The sequence below is a fragment of the Fusarium sambucinum genome, chromosome I (genome assembly GCF_050947815.1).
Source record: "Fusarium sambucinum isolate potato_lamoka chromosome I, whole genome shotgun sequence".
In the NCBI taxonomy this organism is placed as follows: domain Eukaryota; kingdom Fungi; phylum Ascomycota; class Sordariomycetes; order Hypocreales; family Nectriaceae; genus Fusarium; species Fusarium sambucinum.
The window spans coordinates 4,620,909-4,639,960 of NC_139294.1; the positions used below are offsets into that span (position 1 = coordinate 4,620,909).

At 49.4% G+C, this 19,052-nt stretch overlaps 7 protein-coding genes across 7 annotated transcripts; 4 read left to right on the forward strand and 3 right to left on the reverse strand.

The window, feature by feature from the left end:
- Positions 1-990: 990 nt before the first annotated feature.
- Positions 991-2,048, forward strand: FSST1_004207 (translation initiation factor eIF3 core subunit j; the record flags this gene model as incomplete). The annotated part of the gene is made up of 3 exons (XM_083230360.1): positions 991-1,009; positions 1,148-1,251; positions 1,353-2,048. The coding sequence occupies 3 exons, from the start codon at positions 991-993 to the stop codon at positions 2,046-2,048; spliced, it is 819 nt and encodes a 272-aa protein (XP_083087637.1).
- A 916-nt stretch (positions 2,049-2,964) lies between these two features.
- On the reverse strand, positions 2,965-5,220 carry FSST1_004208 (mitochondrial distribution and morphology protein; the record flags this gene model as incomplete). The annotated part of the gene is made up of 2 exons (XM_083230361.1): positions 2,965-4,361; positions 4,410-5,220. 2 exons carry the CDS (start codon positions 5,218-5,220, stop codon positions 2,965-2,967), a joined length of 2,208 nt encoding a protein of 735 aa, XP_083087638.1.
- A 473-nt stretch (positions 5,221-5,693) lies between these two features.
- FSST1_004209 (pre-rRNA-processing protein PNO1) lies at positions 5,694-6,577 on the forward strand (the record flags this gene model as incomplete). The annotated part of the gene is made up of 3 exons (XM_083230362.1): positions 5,694-5,766; positions 5,828-5,964; positions 6,020-6,577. The coding sequence occupies 3 exons, from the start codon at positions 5,694-5,696 to the stop codon at positions 6,575-6,577; spliced, it is 768 nt and encodes a 255-aa protein (XP_083087639.1).
- A 2,307-nt stretch (positions 6,578-8,884) lies between these two features.
- On the forward strand, positions 8,885-10,376 carry FSST1_004210 (enolase acuN; the record flags this gene model as incomplete). The annotated part of the gene is made up of 4 exons (XM_083230363.1): positions 8,885-9,008; positions 9,070-9,323; positions 9,386-9,528; positions 9,581-10,376. The coding sequence occupies 4 exons, from the start codon at positions 8,885-8,887 to the stop codon at positions 10,374-10,376; spliced, it is 1,317 nt and encodes a 438-aa protein (XP_083087640.1).
- A 464-nt stretch (positions 10,377-10,840) lies between these two features.
- Positions 10,841-14,627, forward strand: FSST1_004211 (Mad3/BUB1 homology region 1-domain-containing protein; the record flags this gene model as incomplete). The annotated part of the gene is made up of 3 exons (XM_083230366.1): positions 10,841-11,818; positions 11,904-12,414; positions 12,466-14,627. 3 exons carry the CDS (start codon positions 10,841-10,843, stop codon positions 14,625-14,627), a joined length of 3,651 nt encoding a protein of 1,216 aa, XP_083087641.1.
- Positions 14,628-15,067: 440 nt separating this feature from the next.
- Positions 15,068-16,547, reverse strand: FSST1_004212 (DNA-(apurinic or apyrimidinic site) lyase APN1; the record flags this gene model as incomplete). Its single annotated transcript, XM_083230367.1, has 3 exons — positions 15,068-15,483; positions 15,535-16,146; positions 16,202-16,547. The coding sequence occupies 3 exons, from the start codon at positions 16,545-16,547 to the stop codon at positions 15,068-15,070; spliced, it is 1,374 nt and encodes a 457-aa protein (XP_083087642.1).
- Positions 16,548-17,037: 490 nt separating this feature from the next.
- FSST1_004213 (diacylglycerol O-acyltransferase) lies at positions 17,038-18,759 on the reverse strand (the record flags this gene model as incomplete). The annotated part of the gene is made up of 3 exons (XM_083230368.1): positions 17,038-18,414; positions 18,479-18,588; positions 18,717-18,759. The coding sequence occupies 3 exons, from the start codon at positions 18,757-18,759 to the stop codon at positions 17,038-17,040; spliced, it is 1,530 nt and encodes a 509-aa protein (XP_083087643.1).
- Between the last annotated feature and the right edge of the window lie 293 nt (positions 18,760-19,052).

The window sequence follows — 19,052 nt, forward strand, 5'->3', positions numbered from 1 at the left end:
CTCGATATTATCCAAGCTTGAGTTTTGGCCATGGTCTACTGCCTCGTGACTCTGAATAAAGGGGCCTTTTTCGGAATACTTAGGAAATGAATACAATGGTCATCTGTTCTGTATATAGGTAGGTATTTATATCATGGACTTGTCCCACGAGTTTGCGTTACAGGGTATATGACAATCCAGCGGGTAATAAAAAGATACCCTTTATTTAAGTTTTAAAAATAAATAACCTAAAAGAGTAATACTTTAGTAAATTTTAAAAGCTGATTTACTAACTTCATATCTTACGTCTCTAGTGGTTAACTTTTCTGATAGGTACTCTGAAGAGAAGATGGTATAAACAAGCCTCTGCCATTCTTTTCCTGTTACCCGTGTTAGTAGGTATGGGCTCCCACTAGCCACTCCCATTTCGTCTGACGTCAACTGTCGAGTTTTAGTATTATTGGTATCCATTATTTTTCAAGAGCGCAAAAAAAAAAAGTTGCCCCTCCTTGGTTGAAGACTCAGTACCCCTCCATCTTTTATCGTCCATGCTTGGGTTGATTACTTTTGTGCCTGATGAGTAGGAGGTAGTAAATGCCTTTTATTTAATGTTTTAGTATTCATGTTCACGTAAACACCTAACATCTTTAGAAGACCTTTAGTAATTAGGTTAATATGAAACCAACTGCTTTGGTGTACACACAGACACAAACACAGCATATATATAGGTTTTGAATGTAAAGTTAATAACAAACTTGGTACAATAGTAGGTAGGCATGCAAGAGAATACTACTATTAATACATGGTAGGCAGGTTGGGAAGATCCATCGACCCGTTTTGTACCGTAGCCCAACATCAACACCCACCCACCATAGGCGCACAACTTGGGTACCGCACCACACAAAACTTCATTTCCCTCTACCACATTCGCGCGCCCTAAAACCCAACTGCGACTTCAATCTCCCGCAAAACCACCAAAACACAAACTGCCGTCAAAGAGCAACCGACATCATGCCTCCTAAGAAGTGGGGTACGTAAATATTCTTGCCTGGATTATCGTGACGTCTTATCCAAAGATGGATGGACTTTTGCGGGGTCACTATATCCCTTCCCTCATATACAGCATTGGAAAAGAGCAGGACGTCTTCGCTAACAGACGTTTCTATAGATGACGAGGAGAGTGACGACAGCTCCTCCTCCTCCGCCCCTGCCGTTGGTGCCGCTGCCATTGCTGCTCGCCGCAAGTTCGACGATGAAGAGGACGATGGAGATGTAAGTCTTTGATCTTACCTAGTTTTGTCTTGCTATCTTACGAATCGTGTTGCATCGGGATGTCCACTTCCGTACCTAACTAACATTGTCTTTCTCTACAGGTCCTAGATTCTTGGGATGCCGATGATTCCGAGGCCGAGCGTGAGAAGGAGCTCAAGGCCACCGAGGCCAAGCAGAAGGCTGCTGCTGCCGCCGCTGCTGCTAAGAAGCCCAAGGGTCAGCGAATTGCCGAACACCAAGCTGAGCGAGCTCAGCAGAGGGCTGAAGCTGAGGAATCTGATGGATACGAGGAGACCGAGAGCGAGAAACGCGAGCGACTTCGACGTACCGAGCAGGAGGCCGACCTCGCACACGCTGCCGACATGTTTGGTGATATTGGAATTAGTGCTGGCCGCGCCAAGGCTCGTCCCGCCACCGTAGTCACCGACCCCAACGATCCTACCAAGACCGTTGACATCTCCAAGATGCCTCTCTTCCAGCCAAAGACCAAGGTCCAGTTCGAGACCCTCCGTACCAGCATTGCCCCTCTCATCGTGGCCAACGCAAAGAGCGCCCACTACTCTCTGTTTCTCCAAGACTTCACCAAGGCCCTTGCCAAGGAGATGAACAGCGAGCAGATCAAGAAACTCGCCAGCAGCATGACTGCCCTGGGTAATGAGAAGATGAGGGAAGAGAAGGCTGCTGACAAGGGCGGCAAGAAGTCAAAGGCTGCCAAGACAAAGACTTCCCTCGTCACCGGCCGTGCTAACGTCGCGGATACTACCACCTACGAAGATAACGATGACTTTGGAGAGTGAGTACTTGTTTCTGTACTTCGATGAACTCGGCAAACTGACCATTACTCCAGTGATGACTTTATGTGAACTGGCTCTCAGTAACACACAAAGGAGACCTATCGCCTCTGGGCTCCGACCCGCCGCTTCCAGCCTCGGCTTGTACACTCTTGCCCCCGTCTAACTGTTTGCCAACTCGGCATGCCGTCGACGCAAAGATGACAACCAAGCCCCGCGGCGTCGCCTCGAAATCATCTCGGTTACTCGAGCAGGGCAGACGCAGGAGTTTGGCGGCGGTGCTCTGGGAGGGAAAGGCAGCATGCATGTAAAAGTGGTCAGCCCAAAAGATTGAAAAGCGCCAGGGATCATAGACGGGTAACATGGCGGCGAATCGCGCTCATGGAGGCATCTTTTTAAGCTCTTGGTATACTAGATTTCCGCAGAAGGGCCTAATGTTAGTAGACGAAGATTGGCTTCAAAAATTATACTACATGGATATATCAGGTCCGGACTGTGGAACGCCTTGTTTCAAGAAGTCTTGTGCCTCATGCCTGCAGGAACGGGGAAGCCAAGTCGTTGAAGATAACTCATATATCATGTTTATTCGTATGCAAGAGCCTATATATGATATTTCATCTTTGGTGAATATTACTAGTACCGCAAGGGTATTTCAATCACCCGCTCGTCGTTCTGTTCCGTAAAAACATTAGGGAGTTAAGTAGAATCATGGGCGAAATCTTTTCGTGGATATATCAGAGCCCGTCAACGCGGGTAACGGGTTGTCATGTCGTAAAATAACCCCAAACGCCTCTGTTGCCTTTTACAAACATGATTGTCTTCAAACAGCGCCCCAGAAAAAATACAAGTCGCGCATGCGTCATTTCGAATCGTATGCCCCGAAAAATTAAAGCAAGAGGAACGGTGGCCTATCTATAGCAGCTCACACCACGTTACCAGCCATGCCCATGAAGAGGGCATGAACAGCAACCGACAAGGTCCAAAAACCGACCTTCTTAAAACGCCGGACACGGCTCTGTTGGTTTTCAACATCGTTTGCAAACGCGTCGTATGTCTCTGCTGACATGTCGTTCATAAGGCCACAGTCAAAAATGGACCAGCTGCCATCAAAATCGCCAGCTCGCTTCACAATGCGGCAGTTGATGGGGATGTACGTCTTCTTGGCGTTGATATACGCCACGATAGGTCGGACCAACGCCTGGTTGACGTATGACATATCCTTGGTGAAAAGAGGCACCGCGGCTTTAACGTCGTTCATGGAAATCCGAAGGTCCATGATCAGGTATCGACGCTCATCCTCGCTTGTTTGTGGCTCCTCGGCAGGTTTGTCGTTGGGAACATCTCTGGTAAAGTCTGAAAGGTGCCCTGATGTAAGAAGTGCGGGCCCCTGTTCTTGTATATTGCGAATAAATCGATGTCTGTTTGTGTCGACGATCTCTTCGAGCTGGTCGTAGAAGTCGGCCATAACCTTGGTGATACTCTCGTCAGTGTCAGCCGGGAACATGACGTCAGCTACAATGTCAACATTTCCTTCATATATCCAGCCGAACGGACCCTCCACGCCACGATTGAGGTGGTCTATCCTCAAGCCATCGATACGAAGTCGGCTAAATTTCTTCCAAGCCTTAGGGTCGCCGAAGCCAACAGAGGCTTCTGGGTCGCCGTTACCGCTGGGCACCACGCCGTGGACCTGTCGGGGATGGATCGTAAACAGGGAGCCATCGAAAGATCCTGACATATGGTTGGCGGAGAGGAAGTCGTAGAAGAGCCACTGTTTTCGAAGTTGAGGCAACTCGCAAGAGAATATGCTGATAGAAAATGGCCTAAATCCACCCGGCTGATGGACTGTAAGTAGAAGATCCTCCATCTTGAACTTTTCGATTTCGAAGTCTCCTGGTTGATGCTTATGGCGGTACGATAATGGATCAACCTCTTCGACTGGCCAGGTTACCGAAGTCCTGTCAAGAACACCGCGAACGCCTTTGATCTCGACATCTTTGAGCAGGCCTTTTCCGTTCCACCAGTTCAAAAATGAAAGTGTAACGTTGACTGTTGATAGCGTAACATCAAACTGAGTGTAATTACCATCGTCCTCAACTTCAGGCGCTTCGGCTTTGCGGCCAGCGGCGGCCTCGGCGGCAGCATCTGATGAGCCCTTGCTCACGGACGAGACATTTCCCTGACCAGGCCGTCGCGAGACAAACACATTGCGGAAAGAGATAACGTTATCCCGCCACTTGGGAACAATGGCCGACTCGAAGACAACGGTAACACCGGCGGACTGAGTCAGATAATCACCTACCCATTGAGCGAGTGTTTCTATTCTTCGTTAGTAAGATATAAATCTCACGCCAAACGTATTCGTACCTTGAGCTACAACAGTGTTGATGGACAAGATGATCAATGAGAAGAACGTTGTTGTTCCGACAATAATCCAAGCGAGGTGACCGAAAAGGAACCACGATACAAAAGCACCCCATTCATCGATATTCCATGGCCTCATACTCCTGATCGATACCCATTTTAGACGGACCTTGAGTCGCTGCCAGAAACCATTGGCGGCCTCGAGCAGTTCATCCTTGGTTGGTCGATGCGGCATCCTCGGCAAGTGTAGGTAGGACATGTAAGAAACCGGCCCAGAATCTGTTTCTGTGGTCCCTTGGTTCCCAGGCTTGTTAGTTTGGTTTGAAGCATCTTTGCTCGCCTCACTCAGTGTCGACGGCTTCACCCTCTTCAAGTCTTCCGTGGTTCTTGCTGGTGTGGGAGGGATATCTGCGATATCCTTGCCGCAAGAACATTTTGGTCCATTTCCACTGCCGTTACCTCTGCCACTGTAGAATCGATGTTGCTTCCACGTAATCGCCGACCAAGCCAGCAAGGCGGATGGTTGAGAAATTAAGGATTGTGCTGTAAGAAGAGTTGTGCGCTTGATGGCATGACATAATGGAAACACCGGCGCTCCAGACACATCATTACTGGTGGTTTGCTTCCAAATCTGGGTTTGTCGTTGTGTATGATTCAACCGGGCGCCGGAGGAAACAATGGGGGTCTTTGGCCATCTCGGGCTGGGTTCTGTCACAGTTCGTATGGGTGTCGAAGCGAATATTGCTGGAGAATAGTTGGAGGAGGTCCCCAAGCAGCGCCCGATCACAGAAGAGGGGATACCCTTGGCCATCATTCCAGCATCATGGTGTCTGGCTGAAGAACAAAGGGACACAACAATAGCTGGGGTATGGCAAAAGAAGAAAAACCTTAACCAGGGAAACTTTGGGTTGGAAGGTTTGGAATTGGAACAGGACGACAGACGGAGATAGTGAGCAACGGATTCCGTCACAGTCGATTCATGCTAACCAAGCTATACGGGCACCTTTTCAAGGCCCTGCAGAAAAAGTCACTCCATGACGCGCCTAGCCGACTGCAAACAGCGAGCCAATCGATAAGCTTTGATAAGCCACACAAATTTTTGTTCAGTGTGGCCGAAAGTCGAGAAACGCACCCCACCGAACAGACCTTCGGAAAGTCAGGTTGATCTTGACGATTTTTTTTTTTTACCCCGTTCGTGACAAACCCCAAAAAAATCATTCTTGAAGCACGTCTTTTGCATCTTAATCCCATAAATCTTTCTGGGATATCTATAAGATAAATTTGAAAATGCCTGCGCCAACAGCACTGAAGCAGGCCGAGAGTGCCCCGCTCGCCAACGATATCTCGCTCCCAGTTGAAGGTAAGTACAAAAAGTCTGAACGAACTGTTGATTACGGTGGATGTGTCTGACTTGGATCCAGGTGCCGATGAAGAGTTCCTGTTAGATGCGCCCGGCGCTGAGGCTGCCGATGCGAATGTTCTCGTACCCGTAGAGGAGAGCAATGATATGCAAATCGACGAGGAAGGACGACCTCGATTTGCGCCCGCCAGAGACATTGTGAGTGAGAACTTGCGCCACCACATCCTGCTCATATTCCTAACCACCTCACTAGGATCCCGTTACTAGGGTCGAGACACGCAAGATTCCTATCCCTCCTCACCGAATGACACCTCTAAAACAGTCATGGACATCCATTTACCCACCTCTGGTTGAGCACCTCAAGTTGCAATGCCGAATGAACATTAAGCGAAAGACGGTCGAGTTGAGATCATCAAAGCACACCACTGAGTCCGGAGCACTTCAAAAGGGAGAGGATTTTGTCAAGGCCTTCACCTTGGGCTTTGATGTGGACGACGCTATCGCCCTGCTACGACTAGACGATCTTTACATTCAGAGCTTCGAGATCAAGGACGTGCGAACGATGCATGGTGACAGCCAAGCCCGTGCTATCGGACGAATTGCTGGAAAGGATGGAAAGACAAAGTTCGCCATCGAGAACGCAAGCAGAACACGTATTGTTCTGGCCGATAGCAAGATTCACATCTTGGGTGGGTTCAAAAACATTCACCTTGCTCGCGAGTCAGTCGTGAGTCTCATTCTCGGAAAGCCACCCGGCAAGGTATACGGTAATCTTCGAACGGTCGCGGCGAGAATGAAGGAGCGTTTCTAAAGAATAAAATCTGGCGAAGGACTTGGGTTGCTACAAACGGCGTTTCGGGTGGGCAGCATTATGATCTTGAATTTGTGAACCAGGGATACTCAGTCAAATGGATGGATGGCATAGTATGTTGATAACGATAAAGATAGAGATGAATCGATTAGTCGCTATGTGGATACCCACCAACACTCATAGTCTACTGCGTGATTATATCTAATCATAGACACTGTCCTCTATAGTCAGACCATGTCTAATACATCGCGGTAAGGCCGCGCTCCTCGAATATCAAACCACATGCTCGGCGTTATAAGCGATCAAAGATCCATTATCCCCTGGAGGTGATGGGGGACATCTCGGGTCTATTGTTGGCCCGCAGTACACCTTGTCATGAGATGATGAAGGCACGGACTCAGATCAGTCCATCAGCATCCATGTTTATCAGAACACATCAATCTTGATCGACCGACATTGAAGGCTGACCGACAATTGAACGTAGCACAGGAGATTGGTGTCATTTTTTGGAACATCATGTACCTACCTGAATGAGTGGCAAGAAAACGAGCCTTTAGCAGTTCAGTTAGACCAGACCACCAATGTAGGCCTCGCCGTCATGCAACTTGTTGATATGCAGCCTTCCGGAAGCGCGAGGCATCGTGTTGTTCTCATTATACATACCTTGTTGACTTGGCTCCCGATCGGGACGGGGCTGTCCAACCGGAAGACGTCCTCAAGCCGACACGGCGAGCCTGGGTCGCGATGAGGCGGGCGACGGGCAAGATGAGCCCGCAGCGCCGGGAATCAACGGGAGCGAAGCACGAATCTGATAATGGTTGTATGTAGTTGAGTTTGGTACGTGGAGACAATGCTGTGCATATTGACACAGAGAAACAGCTTAAAGTATGGCATAACATGATATATTCGTGCCTACGTGGAGACGCCAGTGGTGTTGAGGCGACCTACGGCGTGCTGTCTTCCGTTCTGACTTTCTCGGTCTCTGTGCGGCGTTGCATCGGAGGGCGTGAAATATGCTAAGACGGCAAAAGGTGATGAATATGCATTCTGTGACCCATGGATGGATCTGGTGCTTGACATCCAAGCAAACCATGCTCGTATGGCATATTCACTATTCTGTGTCCTGCAGCATCAGGACCCTGGCATTGCCTCTTGTCGGCCGTTGTGCAATAAGTTATGGATCTCCAGAGTGAGCGGCAAGCCATTGAGATGGCTTCTAGCGAGGTGGGCGTGGATTGGGTTGGATCTGAGCGATTGTGAAGCCTCGTAAGGTGGGACCAGCCCAGGGGAGCATCGGACCCCTCCCTCTAGTCTCTGGTCGAATTGACCAAGGGTGAGATGTGAGATCATTTTCACCCCTCCAACGTCAATCAATGCCCCACCTTGTAGGTAAATTTTGGTGAGAGACATGAGGAATGTGAGGGCGACAGGTATAGGAGGCAGGCAGTTTTTCTCGTGTCGGCCGTTGACTGGGCCAGAAAGAAGTGGTAGGGATTGGCTTCAACTTTTCTCAGTCCTGATCGACAGATTTCCTCTTGCTTCTAGGAACCATTCATAAACACTCTGCTTTCCCCTTCCTATAGCTCGTCTTTTTCTCCCTCTTCTCTTCCATCTTCATTCCATCCATCGCCATCTTCTCTCATCACATCCTTTACTTGCCTACCAGACTGGTTTCTGCTGGCTCCAATTGTGTCTAATACATAAACACTTTACCTAAGGTGAGCTTCAATCATGCATGATAAAACAGTCACAGCTATTATCAATGCCCCTCATCTTTATTTCAAGTATCCATGTCTACCTACCTAGCAATCGATAGAACAATACAGTAGAGCAGACCACCTTAGTACCTACCCTCAGCTTAGGTTGAGCTCCCCCTCCCCCTCCAACCCCTCCTCCACCTTAAACCACCCCTCCCTCACCGATTGGAAGAAAACCCCCATCAAAAATTCCTAGGAGCTGGTTCAATTTGGCTTGGGTTGGTTTTGGTTTTGGTTGTGATGAGCAACAACAACCAGCCAGCCGCTGGGCACTGTTGAGGCATATTCCACCTTCATTACCGGGTGACGCGCACTGCTCAGCTCATCAGGCGTGGTTGCTACCTGTCTTAGGTACATGTACCTACCTTGACTGCCCGTTGAAGCGCCGGCCGTCCCATCGGTAGAACCTTCTACGCCCTGACTGCTATATAATTTCTTCCTCTTTTCCTTCTCCTCTTTTTCTTTCTCTTTCACCTTCATCCTTCACCTTTTATCCCTAAAGGCAAACACTGATCCAACAACTCACTTAGAAACATAACATAAAGTCAACATGGCTATCAAGAAGGTCTTCGCCCGCTCCGTCTACGACTCCCGTGGAAACCCCACCGTCGAGGTCGACGTCGTCACCGAGACTGGCCTCCACCGTGCCATCGTTCCCTCCGGCGCCTCTACCGGTTCGTCACGATCTTACCTACCCACCCTCCGTATGCATTAGCTAAGTTTATAATAATATAGGCCAGCACGAGGCTTGCGAGCTCCGAGATGGCGACAAGTCCAAGTGGAATGGCAAGGGTGTCACCAAGGCTGTCGAGAACGTCAACACCATCATTGCTCCCGCTCTGATTGAGAAGAACCTCGATGTCAAGGACCAGTCTGCTGTTGATGCTTTCCTCAACGAGCTCGATGGTACCACCAACAAGACCAAGCTTGGTGCCAACGCCATCCTTGGTGTTTCTCTGGCCGTCGCCAAGGCCGGTGCCGCTGAGAAGGTAAGCTGCAGATATGAACCGTTCCGTTTATGTTCTGTATCATTACGCTAACATCGTCACAGGGCGTCCCTCTGTACGCTCACGTCTCCGATCTCGCCGGAACCAAGAAGCCCTACGTCCTCCCCGTTCCCTTCATGAACGTCCTCAACGGTGGTTCCCACGCTGGTGGCCGCCTTGCCTTCCAGGAGTTCATGATTGTCCCCACGTACGTGTCTAGACTCTCCAATCCCGAGAATACATTACTAACTTGAGTACAGTGACGCTCCTACCTTCACTGAGGCTCTCCGCCAGGGTGCTGAGGTCTACCAGGCTCTTAAGGGTCTGGCCAAGAAGCGATACGGCCAGTCCGCCGGCAACGTCGGTGACGAGGGTGGTGTTGCCCCGGATATCCAGACTGCCGAGGAGGCTCTTGAGCTCATCACCGATGCCATTGAGCAGGCTGGTTACACCGGCCAGATGAAGATTGCCATGGACGTTGCCTCCAGCGAGTTCTACAAGGAGTCCGAGAAGAAGTACGATCTTGACTTCAAGAACCCCGAGTCCGATCCTACCAAGTGGATCACCTACGAGGAGCTCGCCAACATGTACTCTGAGCTCTGCAAGAAGTACCCCATCGTCTCTATTGAGGACCCCTTCGCTGAGGACGACTGGGAGGCTTGGAGCTACTTCTCCAAGACCCAGGACATCCAGGTCGTCGGTGATGACCTGACTGTCACCAACCCCCTCCGCATCAAGAAGGCTATTGAGCTCAAGTCTTGCAACGCTCTCCTTCTCAAGGTCAACCAGATTGGTACTCTGACCGAGTCCATCCAGGCTGCCAAGGACTCTTACGCCGACGGCTGGGGTGTCATGGTCTCTCACCGATCCGGTGAGACCGAGGATGTCACCATCGCCGACATTGCTGTCGGTCTCCGTGCTGGTGAGATCAAGACTGGTGCTCCTGCCCGATCTGAGCGTCTCGCCAAGCTCAACCAGATCCTCCGCATTGAGGAGGAGCTCGGTGACCAGGCTATCTACCCTGGTAAGGACTTCCGCAAGTCTGTTAACCTGTAAATGATGGTTACCGGGTGTGTGGAACAAAAGCCTTGTGATGATTATGATGCCTTTAGGTCTTCAGCCAGGACGCGTGAGACCATATACCAGGATGGCAAATTGAAAGTAATAGAGGCAAAAAATAGTAAAAGCCAACTGATCAATTAATGAAACTTTGATTGAAGTTTAATGTGTTGTTCTTCTTCGTGCGGCTTTAATGATGATGGACCTTGTTCTCCATGTGACCCTAACTGTAAAAGTACCTAGAAACCAATGTAGTTTGAAACGCTCTTGAACCGTTCGATGGATACTCTGTTGTGGCTGCCAGATGTGGCTGTTTCCACAGCAACAAGCTCATTGGCGCATCGTTAATCAACATTATGCGGCCATCCCACTTAAATCGTTAACCCTTCAACAACAATCACACCGATTTCGAGAGTGCTTGACGCAGACGAACACCTCTCTTGAGGATATACTAACCCACAATGTCAAGCTCAGGAGACCTCGTCGACTTCGACTTGATTGAAGGTCAGAAAGAAAACATTCAGTCTTTGCCTGGCGGTCGTTCAGCAAAGAAACTCGCCCAGCTTTACTCTCCATCACCACTACACAAGCAATCGACACCTACCCCTTCGGATACACGCAATGTCAACGACTGTATTCGCGCCGAATTCGAGCAGGAAATTGAAAATATTGCCGAGTCAGACGATCCCCTCGACGTTTTCGAACGTTATGTGCGATGGACATTAGATGCCTACCCCTCGGCACAAGCAACGCCAGAGTCACAACTTCACACTCTGCTTGAGCGCGCAACAAAGACTTTCATCGGCTCAGCACAATACAAAAACGATCCTCGATATCTCAAACTCTGGGTTCACTACATCCACTTCTTCTCTGAAACCCCACGCGAGACATATATGTTCCTGTCACGTCATGGAATAGGAGAGTCGCTTGCCCTCTTCTATGAGGAGTATGCTGCCTGGCTCGAGGGTGCCGGTCGATGGGCACAAGCCGAAGAGGTCTACAAGTTGGGCATCGAGCGTGAAGCTCGGCCTGTGCCACGCCTCATGCGCAAATTCCAAGAATTCGAGCAACGTGTTGCGCAGCAGCCAGATCTTATGAACGAACCCTCATCTCCAGCACTGCCTGCTATGCGGCCAGCACTTGCTTCCAAAGTCGACCCTTTTGCTGCTGCTCGTGAGGCAGACCCCCAAGCACAACGGACATCAAGTGGTGGGGCAGCAAAACCTACAAAGGCTAAAATGGCGATCTTCTCTGACGCCGATGCTCAACCCTCTGCCATGTCATCGATGGGCGCTGGATCAAAGGGCTGGGATAGCATCGGTTCACTAGCGGACCGAAAGAAAGAAAACACTATAGAGGCTAGACCTTGGGCTGGAGAGACGCTACACGCTGGTGGAAAGAAGAGTGCTGCCCCCAAGATGTCGGTGTTCAGGGATGCGGTAAGTTGATCCTCTTTCCCCTAACTCGTCCACGTGTTGATGGTCATAGGACTAATTATGGTTATGGTTGGTCATGGTTGAATAGTCTCTTTCGCAAATACAGAATATCGTTGTTGTTCCGTCAAAGCATCAAATCTCCCTTCATCCACAAACCGGGAAGAAAGAGCGTGTTTTTGTTGACCTTGCAGCTGTTTATCCAACCCCTGAAGAGATAGGCACTGAACTCAGCTTCGAGGAGATCATTGCTGCCAACCGGGGCTGGCTCGACCCTTCCTGGGAGGACGAGACATTTGACCAGAACATAGTCCCTCAATCTCCTGTGCCTCTTGAAATTGAAGAAATTAGCAACGGTGTGGGAGAAAAGCTGATGATTCATCAAGATGCTGTTGACAAGATTCACAAAGACTCTGGTGACAAGTTGATGATTTACCCGGACCCTATGGATAAACTCGTTATCCATCAGGACTCATCCACCAAGCTACCAATCCATAGAAACAATGTACAATATGACGAGAACGGCAGGGCCATTGATCAGCCTCGAGCAGCACGGGGTAGTAAGAAGAAAAAGATGATGGAAGTCAACGAAACTCAAATCAGTAAGTCGGCTCATACAATCACCACCATAAGATAGCCTAACAATTCAATAGTCAAGGCAAAGCTTGATTCACCCTCCAGGCCAAAGCTCAAGAAGAAGAACACCTCTGAGCCTACAATGACACTTCATACTAAAGCTGCCACTGACGATATCTACGATATCTTCAACGCACCTCTAAAGCCTACTGGTCAGGAGGAAGAAGAGAGCGCCTGCGAAGACGACTACGAGAGTGATGATAACTACACGAGTGATGCAGAGAGCACTGAAACCACGAGGCAGATTGAAGCCAGTGACACTGGTGACCACGATAATGATGAAGACGCGAAAAGCCTCAGCGAATGGTCGGACTTTACAACCCAAAAACACATTCCCAGCCTTGATGTAGAAGGAAACGAGGACGGAGATACTCAGGCATCTGGCCTGGTTGACACCACTGCGACAGAACATGAACAGGAGTCAAATGAAGCTCTTGACAACGTGTATGACCAATCACAGAACGGAGACGAACAAGATGAAGACGAAGGAGATGTTGAAACGCCTGTTTTGGAGGACTTTCCTCCTCAGCCTCGAACAACATTCGTCCCAATCCCCCCTGAAGATTATGAACCTCCCACGCGGCCATATAGGGATCCGGCTGAGGTGGCTAATAATCGGCTACCCTTTATGACCCCTATCACGGAAAGGACCGAAGTATCCCTCGACGTGACAATGGAGCGCCACCAGTACAAGACTCCTTGTAAGAGAGAAAGTTCCATGACTATTGACGAAGAGGATGAGGAGAGCTCGGATTTGGAACCTCTCAGCAGTCCTATTCGAGAGATAATCAACGGTGCCATCGCGGCGCCGAAGATATCCGCACCTTTGGCTCCAAAGTCTGCTGGTCCCCTGGGAAAGTCAATCCCTTCCAAGTTTTTCACACCTAAGGGACCTATTATTAGGGAACCGCAGTGCAACCCCGTGGATGAGGCGGTTCGCTCGGAGATCATTGCCAAAATGCTGCCCCCACTGAGCTCATACTCTGGGTTTTATGATCATCGAAGTGAGAAATACGAAAGAGGAGGCGAAATCCGCAGATTCGCTAAGGCTCTGGCCAAGGCCAACAAGACTGGCGATAAAATGGGGCCTATGACAGCCCCTGTAATGATCGAGTTCCCTGATACCCAGTCTACTTACACGATCAAAAAGGAGCTGGGGGCTGGAGCTTTTGCCCCTGTCTACCTTGTTGAGAACTCCGCTCCACAAACCGATGAACATGATGAGAACGCCATCCCTGTGATGGGCAAAGGCGCTTTCGCCACCAACCATCGATGTGAGATTGAGGCTCTCAAGATGGAGAACCCCCCTACACCGTGGGAGTTCCACATGATGCGTCTGGCTCATACTCGCTTGGGCCCTCAGCATCGTGCTTCTGCTTCTTTATCTCATGCGCACGAAATGCACCTCTACCAAGATGAAGCATTCCTTTTCTTACCGTATCATCCTCATGGCACCCTCCTAGATGTCGTCAACTTCTTCCGAGCTGAGCCATCTGCAATTATGGACGAGCAGCTGGCCATGTTCTTCACCATCGAGCTTCTACGGACTGTTGAATCTCTACACTCCCAGAGTGTTTTGCATGGAGATCTCAAAGCTGACAATTGTCTCCTCCGCTTGGATGCACTGAAGGACGAGGGATCTCTGACAAGTCAGTGGAAGGCCGACGGAAACGGTGGGTGGTCGTCTCGTGGCGTTGTGCTCATTGATTTCGGCCGCGGTATTGACATGCGTGCCTTTGTACCTGAGGTTGAGTTCATTGCAGACTGGAAGACTAGCGCACAAGACTGCGCCGAAATGCGAGAAGGCCGACCCTGGACATGGCAGATTGACTACCATGGTCTAGCGGGTACGATCCACACACTTCTCTTTGGCAAATACATCGAAACTATGCGTTGTGATCAAGGCGGACTTGGCAAGTCTCGACGCTACAAGATTCGTGAGAGTCTCAAACGCTACTGGCAGACTGATCTTTGGTCAGATTGCTTCGAGGTTCTGCTCAATCCAGTAGCGGCGGCAGCAGCTGGCGGGGAGGAGGGCGGCAAGATGCCCGTGCTGAAATCCATGAGGAGTGTTAGAGAAAGGATGGAGACGTGGCTAGAAGCCAACTGCGAGAAGGGCGTTGGCCTCAAGAGCACTATGGGTAAGCTTGAGGCTGCCTTTGGCAAGAATCGCAAGTGAGCGTAGCGGCTTGGTTGTTTGCTGTCGTTTCGTGATCTAGCGTTGGATATCGGTAGAGGGAGGCGTTGGTTGTCTTGGCGCGCATTGTCTTCGTGTTTTGAACTTCCTTTGTTTTGAGAGATGCATGATGAGCAATACCCCTTTGATGAAGAGGACTTTAGATCCGGATCAGTCTTATAATCATAGTTTATATCAATATGAACCATGTAACATATCAATCACAAATCGCAGGTTCAAGTTGGCCGCATTCTGGACAAGGGAAGCTTAGGTGAGTCCAGTGATAATCTTGAAATTTGCCTAGATATTTGGTTAGGTCACTATACCGAGAGATTCCAAGACACGACTATGATACATTTTACTGTACGGCCACAAACCAACTATTACGCTACTAGTCCCATTATAATATGATATATGATCCTCACTATGTCTGAGTTCGACCTCTACTCGCTCTCATCATCCGACTCGTCCTTCTTCTTCTTCTTACCACCTTTCTTCGTCCCCTTCTTAGAGTCCTTGGAATTCTTTGCCATTTTGCGATCAACCTGATCCTGTATCTTGTTGCGCTCTGACTCGCCTTTAGATTGCAACTCTTTCTCGAGCTCCTTGAACTCGTCGCTCTCAGCATCCATGCCAACAAGACGTTCTAGAAGCTTGATCTCATCGGCCCAAACTTTTTTGTCCTCGACGGACTTTCCATCGGAGCCGGGACGATCGATGGGCGTTTCGAGAACCATGGGCATGCCGGCGAAAGGTGCGTGGTTCATGATACTGTGGAAAGCACGGAGCCCAAGAAAACCCGTGCCAATATTAGCGTGGAGATCTCTGTTGGAGTTGAATGGGGCTTTGCTGTCGTTGACTAGAATTTGTCAGTTTGTAGTCCAATAGAGCAAAGGGAATAAAGACGTACGGTGAAAGGCTTTGAGGTACTTGTGGCCGACGATCTCGTTGAAGGAGTCAACGGTTTTCTTGAACGCTTCTGGTGTTCTCAGATCATGCCCTGCTGCGAACGCGTGGCATGTATCAATGCAGACGCCCACTCTTGACTTATCTTCAACCAGGTCAATGATGTCCCTGAGATCCTCCCACGTTGACCCAATGACATTGCCACTACCGGCCATATTCTCGAGAACCGTGACTACCGTCTTGGTTGCCTTGTGAGATTTATTGAGCTGTGCCGCGATTCGTCCGATGGCTGCAGGTCTTGCATCGCCTCCTGTCGAACCTGGATGGAAGTTGTACAGACGAATGCCTAACTGTTCACAGCGCTGAAGATCATCAACAAAGGATGTATAAGCTTGATTCGCTTTATCTTCGTCCGCTTGCGCCAAGTTGACTAGGTATGAGCCGTGGGGAAGAGCGTGCTCATTTGCGCTGTAGCTGTGGTCTTTACACAGCGAGATGAACTGATTCTTTGCTTCGGGATCGAGAGGTGGGTTTGCCCATTTTCGCTGGGATTTTAGGAAAAGAGCGAAAGCATTTGCGCCAATGTGTATGGCATTCGTGACAGAATTCTGGACTCCTAGAGAACAAATGTTAGTAAAGGGAACGAAGTGCAGAGCTCAAAGTGTATGTACCTCCTGCAGCACTAACGTGAGCACCGATATGCATAGCAGGCTTGAGCGTGGAAATAGCGGTTCGACCTGCCAGGGGTGTCGCATCTTCATCTTTGGCCTTGGTTTTGCGTTTCTTGGCCGCCTTCACTACTGGAGCTACAATCTCCAGCTCAGCTTCAGGCTCAGCCTTCCGCTTCGTGATAGTCTTTGCGGGGACAGCTTTTGAGGCTACTCCATTGGCTTTCTCAACAATCTTACTGGCAGTCGCAATAGCCCGGGCTGCGACTTTCGTCTGGGGCATCTTGTCGTCGTTGTGGTCTTCGTTGTAATTAACTGCCTGCTTATTGCGCAGGGAAGTACGTGGCATCGTTAACTCGATGTCTCTGGCGAAAAACTGTACGAGGGTTGTCTTGGGAAAAGATATATGCTTAGAAGAGTAGAATCATCTTGTACTGTGTGACGCGATCAACGCGCTTCCTCCCTGAAATTGCCGCGCGAGGTCACGTGCACTGAATTAATATCCTGCCTACTACGACTACAACAAGATCCATGCCTGCTAGAGTAGACAGGTCAGTAAGTGCCTCATTATGATGCGTACCTACTACCTACCTCCTATTCTAGGTGGATATAACTTAGAAGTAGCGCATACCGGTTGTAAAACATGGATGTCAAGTAATTCAAGTCGCAAGGTTACTATTAGCTTGGGCCAGAAATAAATGAGATTAGAAAGCTGATGCACGAAGCCAATCTGCTCAGCTGTAAGCCGTATCTTGCTGTTCGTTGCCCACAGCTGAAACCATACTCCACCTAAATAAATAAAACTAATCCAGAACTTTTCCAATAAGTACATAGTAAAATTAGGCAATAATCTCCATTTCAGTCTTACGCTCAGCTGAAAACTGATCCTTGTATGTTTCCCACAAATTCTCAACCTCTTGGACATAACGTTCATGCAGCTCGTCAATATCCTTTTGAGATGGCTGGGGTCCATGAGCCTTGTCAACCCGAATGGGTCGACCCATCACAATGTTGACTGGCCGGCGGTATGGCATAAGACCAACATCATAATTCAGCACACCACGGCCATGGAGAGCCGGAACAGTAAACTTGAAGACCTTGAGAAGTATCATTTGGATCCGGTGAACGATTGGGTGCGTCTTCGGGCTCAATTGGTCGTAAAGGTCGTTCTCGCCAAATCCGATAACAGGAACAAGGTCGGCTCCAGTTCGAAGGGCCATCTTGACGAACCCCTTACGACTTTTGAGGATCAAACGAAGGCTGCCTGGTTGAGCTTCGAGCGACTCGCGGGCACCTCCAACAACGATGGTAACCGCACGGCCTTGGCCATCGTTCTTAGGTCCACCCTTGGAAAGGAGATTCCAGATCGACTCCTTCGAGACTGACTGCAGACCAAGAAGCATGATATAGTCACGATAGAAGGGGAGGCGGAAGTTGGAGTCGAGAGTGAGTAATGTGTTTGTGATGCCAGGAAAGAGCTCACGGAACCCAAGGGCATTAGTACCGAAAGCGGCAAATGCACCATGGGAAATGATACCATGGGGGTGGTATCCGAAAATGTACTTCCTATCGGTAGGCAGGTCGTGCGTTTTGTGCAGCTTCATGGGGAAGTATCCAGCAAAAAGCTTCCACAGCTTCATGTTTCGAACCCATTCTGAGCGGTACGTCAAGTTTCCATTAGTACCAGTAGTTGATAGAGCAAGATGAATTAGGTAAGGGATAATAATAGGCCAGGCAAGTGGGTTGGCGCAAATCAGCCAAAAGGCCGAAACAAATGTGGCAATGGACATGCAATGAAACAAGACTGCTGCTGTCTGTGACCGTCGCCTCATGGGCACTCGTAGAGGCGCGAAGCGGATTCCTCCAGCGCGCCAGCTCGCAGTTTTGAGGTTCTTGGACTGGGCGGTAATGGGCAGCTTGGGGTAAGTCCAATCATCGATTCCTCTGTTGTCTTTCGCGTCTCGGTTTGCAACAACATCGGCGTAACTTTTATCAAGATCGTCTGTATCTTGGCTTTTGCCATCATTTTGATCTCCCTCAGCAGCGACTGCGGCATAGCTTTTTGCCGAACCATTGGCGTTTCCCTCGTGGACTCCATTAGGTTTACCATTAGACGTCCCATTAGTTGAGGCCATCAGATCATCAAAGTCGGCATTGCTGGTAGAGATGCTGGAATCAAAATCACGGTCCGGCATCTGAGGTCGTCCCTGGCTATTCTACAACCGAATTGTCAGTTTGTATAATCCAATAGGCACCTAGCTGGCAATAATTGATACGTACGTCCCCATTAACCACATCCTGCAATTGCGATTGCTCCGACGTAGCCGGCTGGTCGTTTTCCGGGTTGGGAATTGTCGTCACCTTTTCATTTGACTCAGAAGGGTGCACGCCTTTGAATCATTAGCAATTTTTTATGCAAGCAATTGTTGAAGCTTTAGGCACTGCGTTCGCGCCACTGTCGACCGATGGCCAGGCTCATGATCTATAATCCACCTGGAGGGCAATGAACCGGACTTACCATTCAGGGTGGGAATACCATCGTCGACTAGGGGGTTCGACATGATGCGCAACGTACAGTAACCAGAGTGACTAGCTTCCCTGTTACAGCACAGCGTCAAGATAAAAGAAATATCCCGATATGGAGGGTCGAGAAGAAAATAAAGTCAGAGAAGGTATAGATTGAGGGTTAGGTGAAAAGTGGATGGCCATACACACAGCCACGTCACAGATTGGTATAATGAAAGAGAATGACGAGACGAGGAAAGGGCAAAATCAAAAGAAGAGTCTTGAATCGGCGACAATGACACAGGCTTTAAACGCCATGTTCTCATCTTTGGTGGACCTGGGCCGCCTT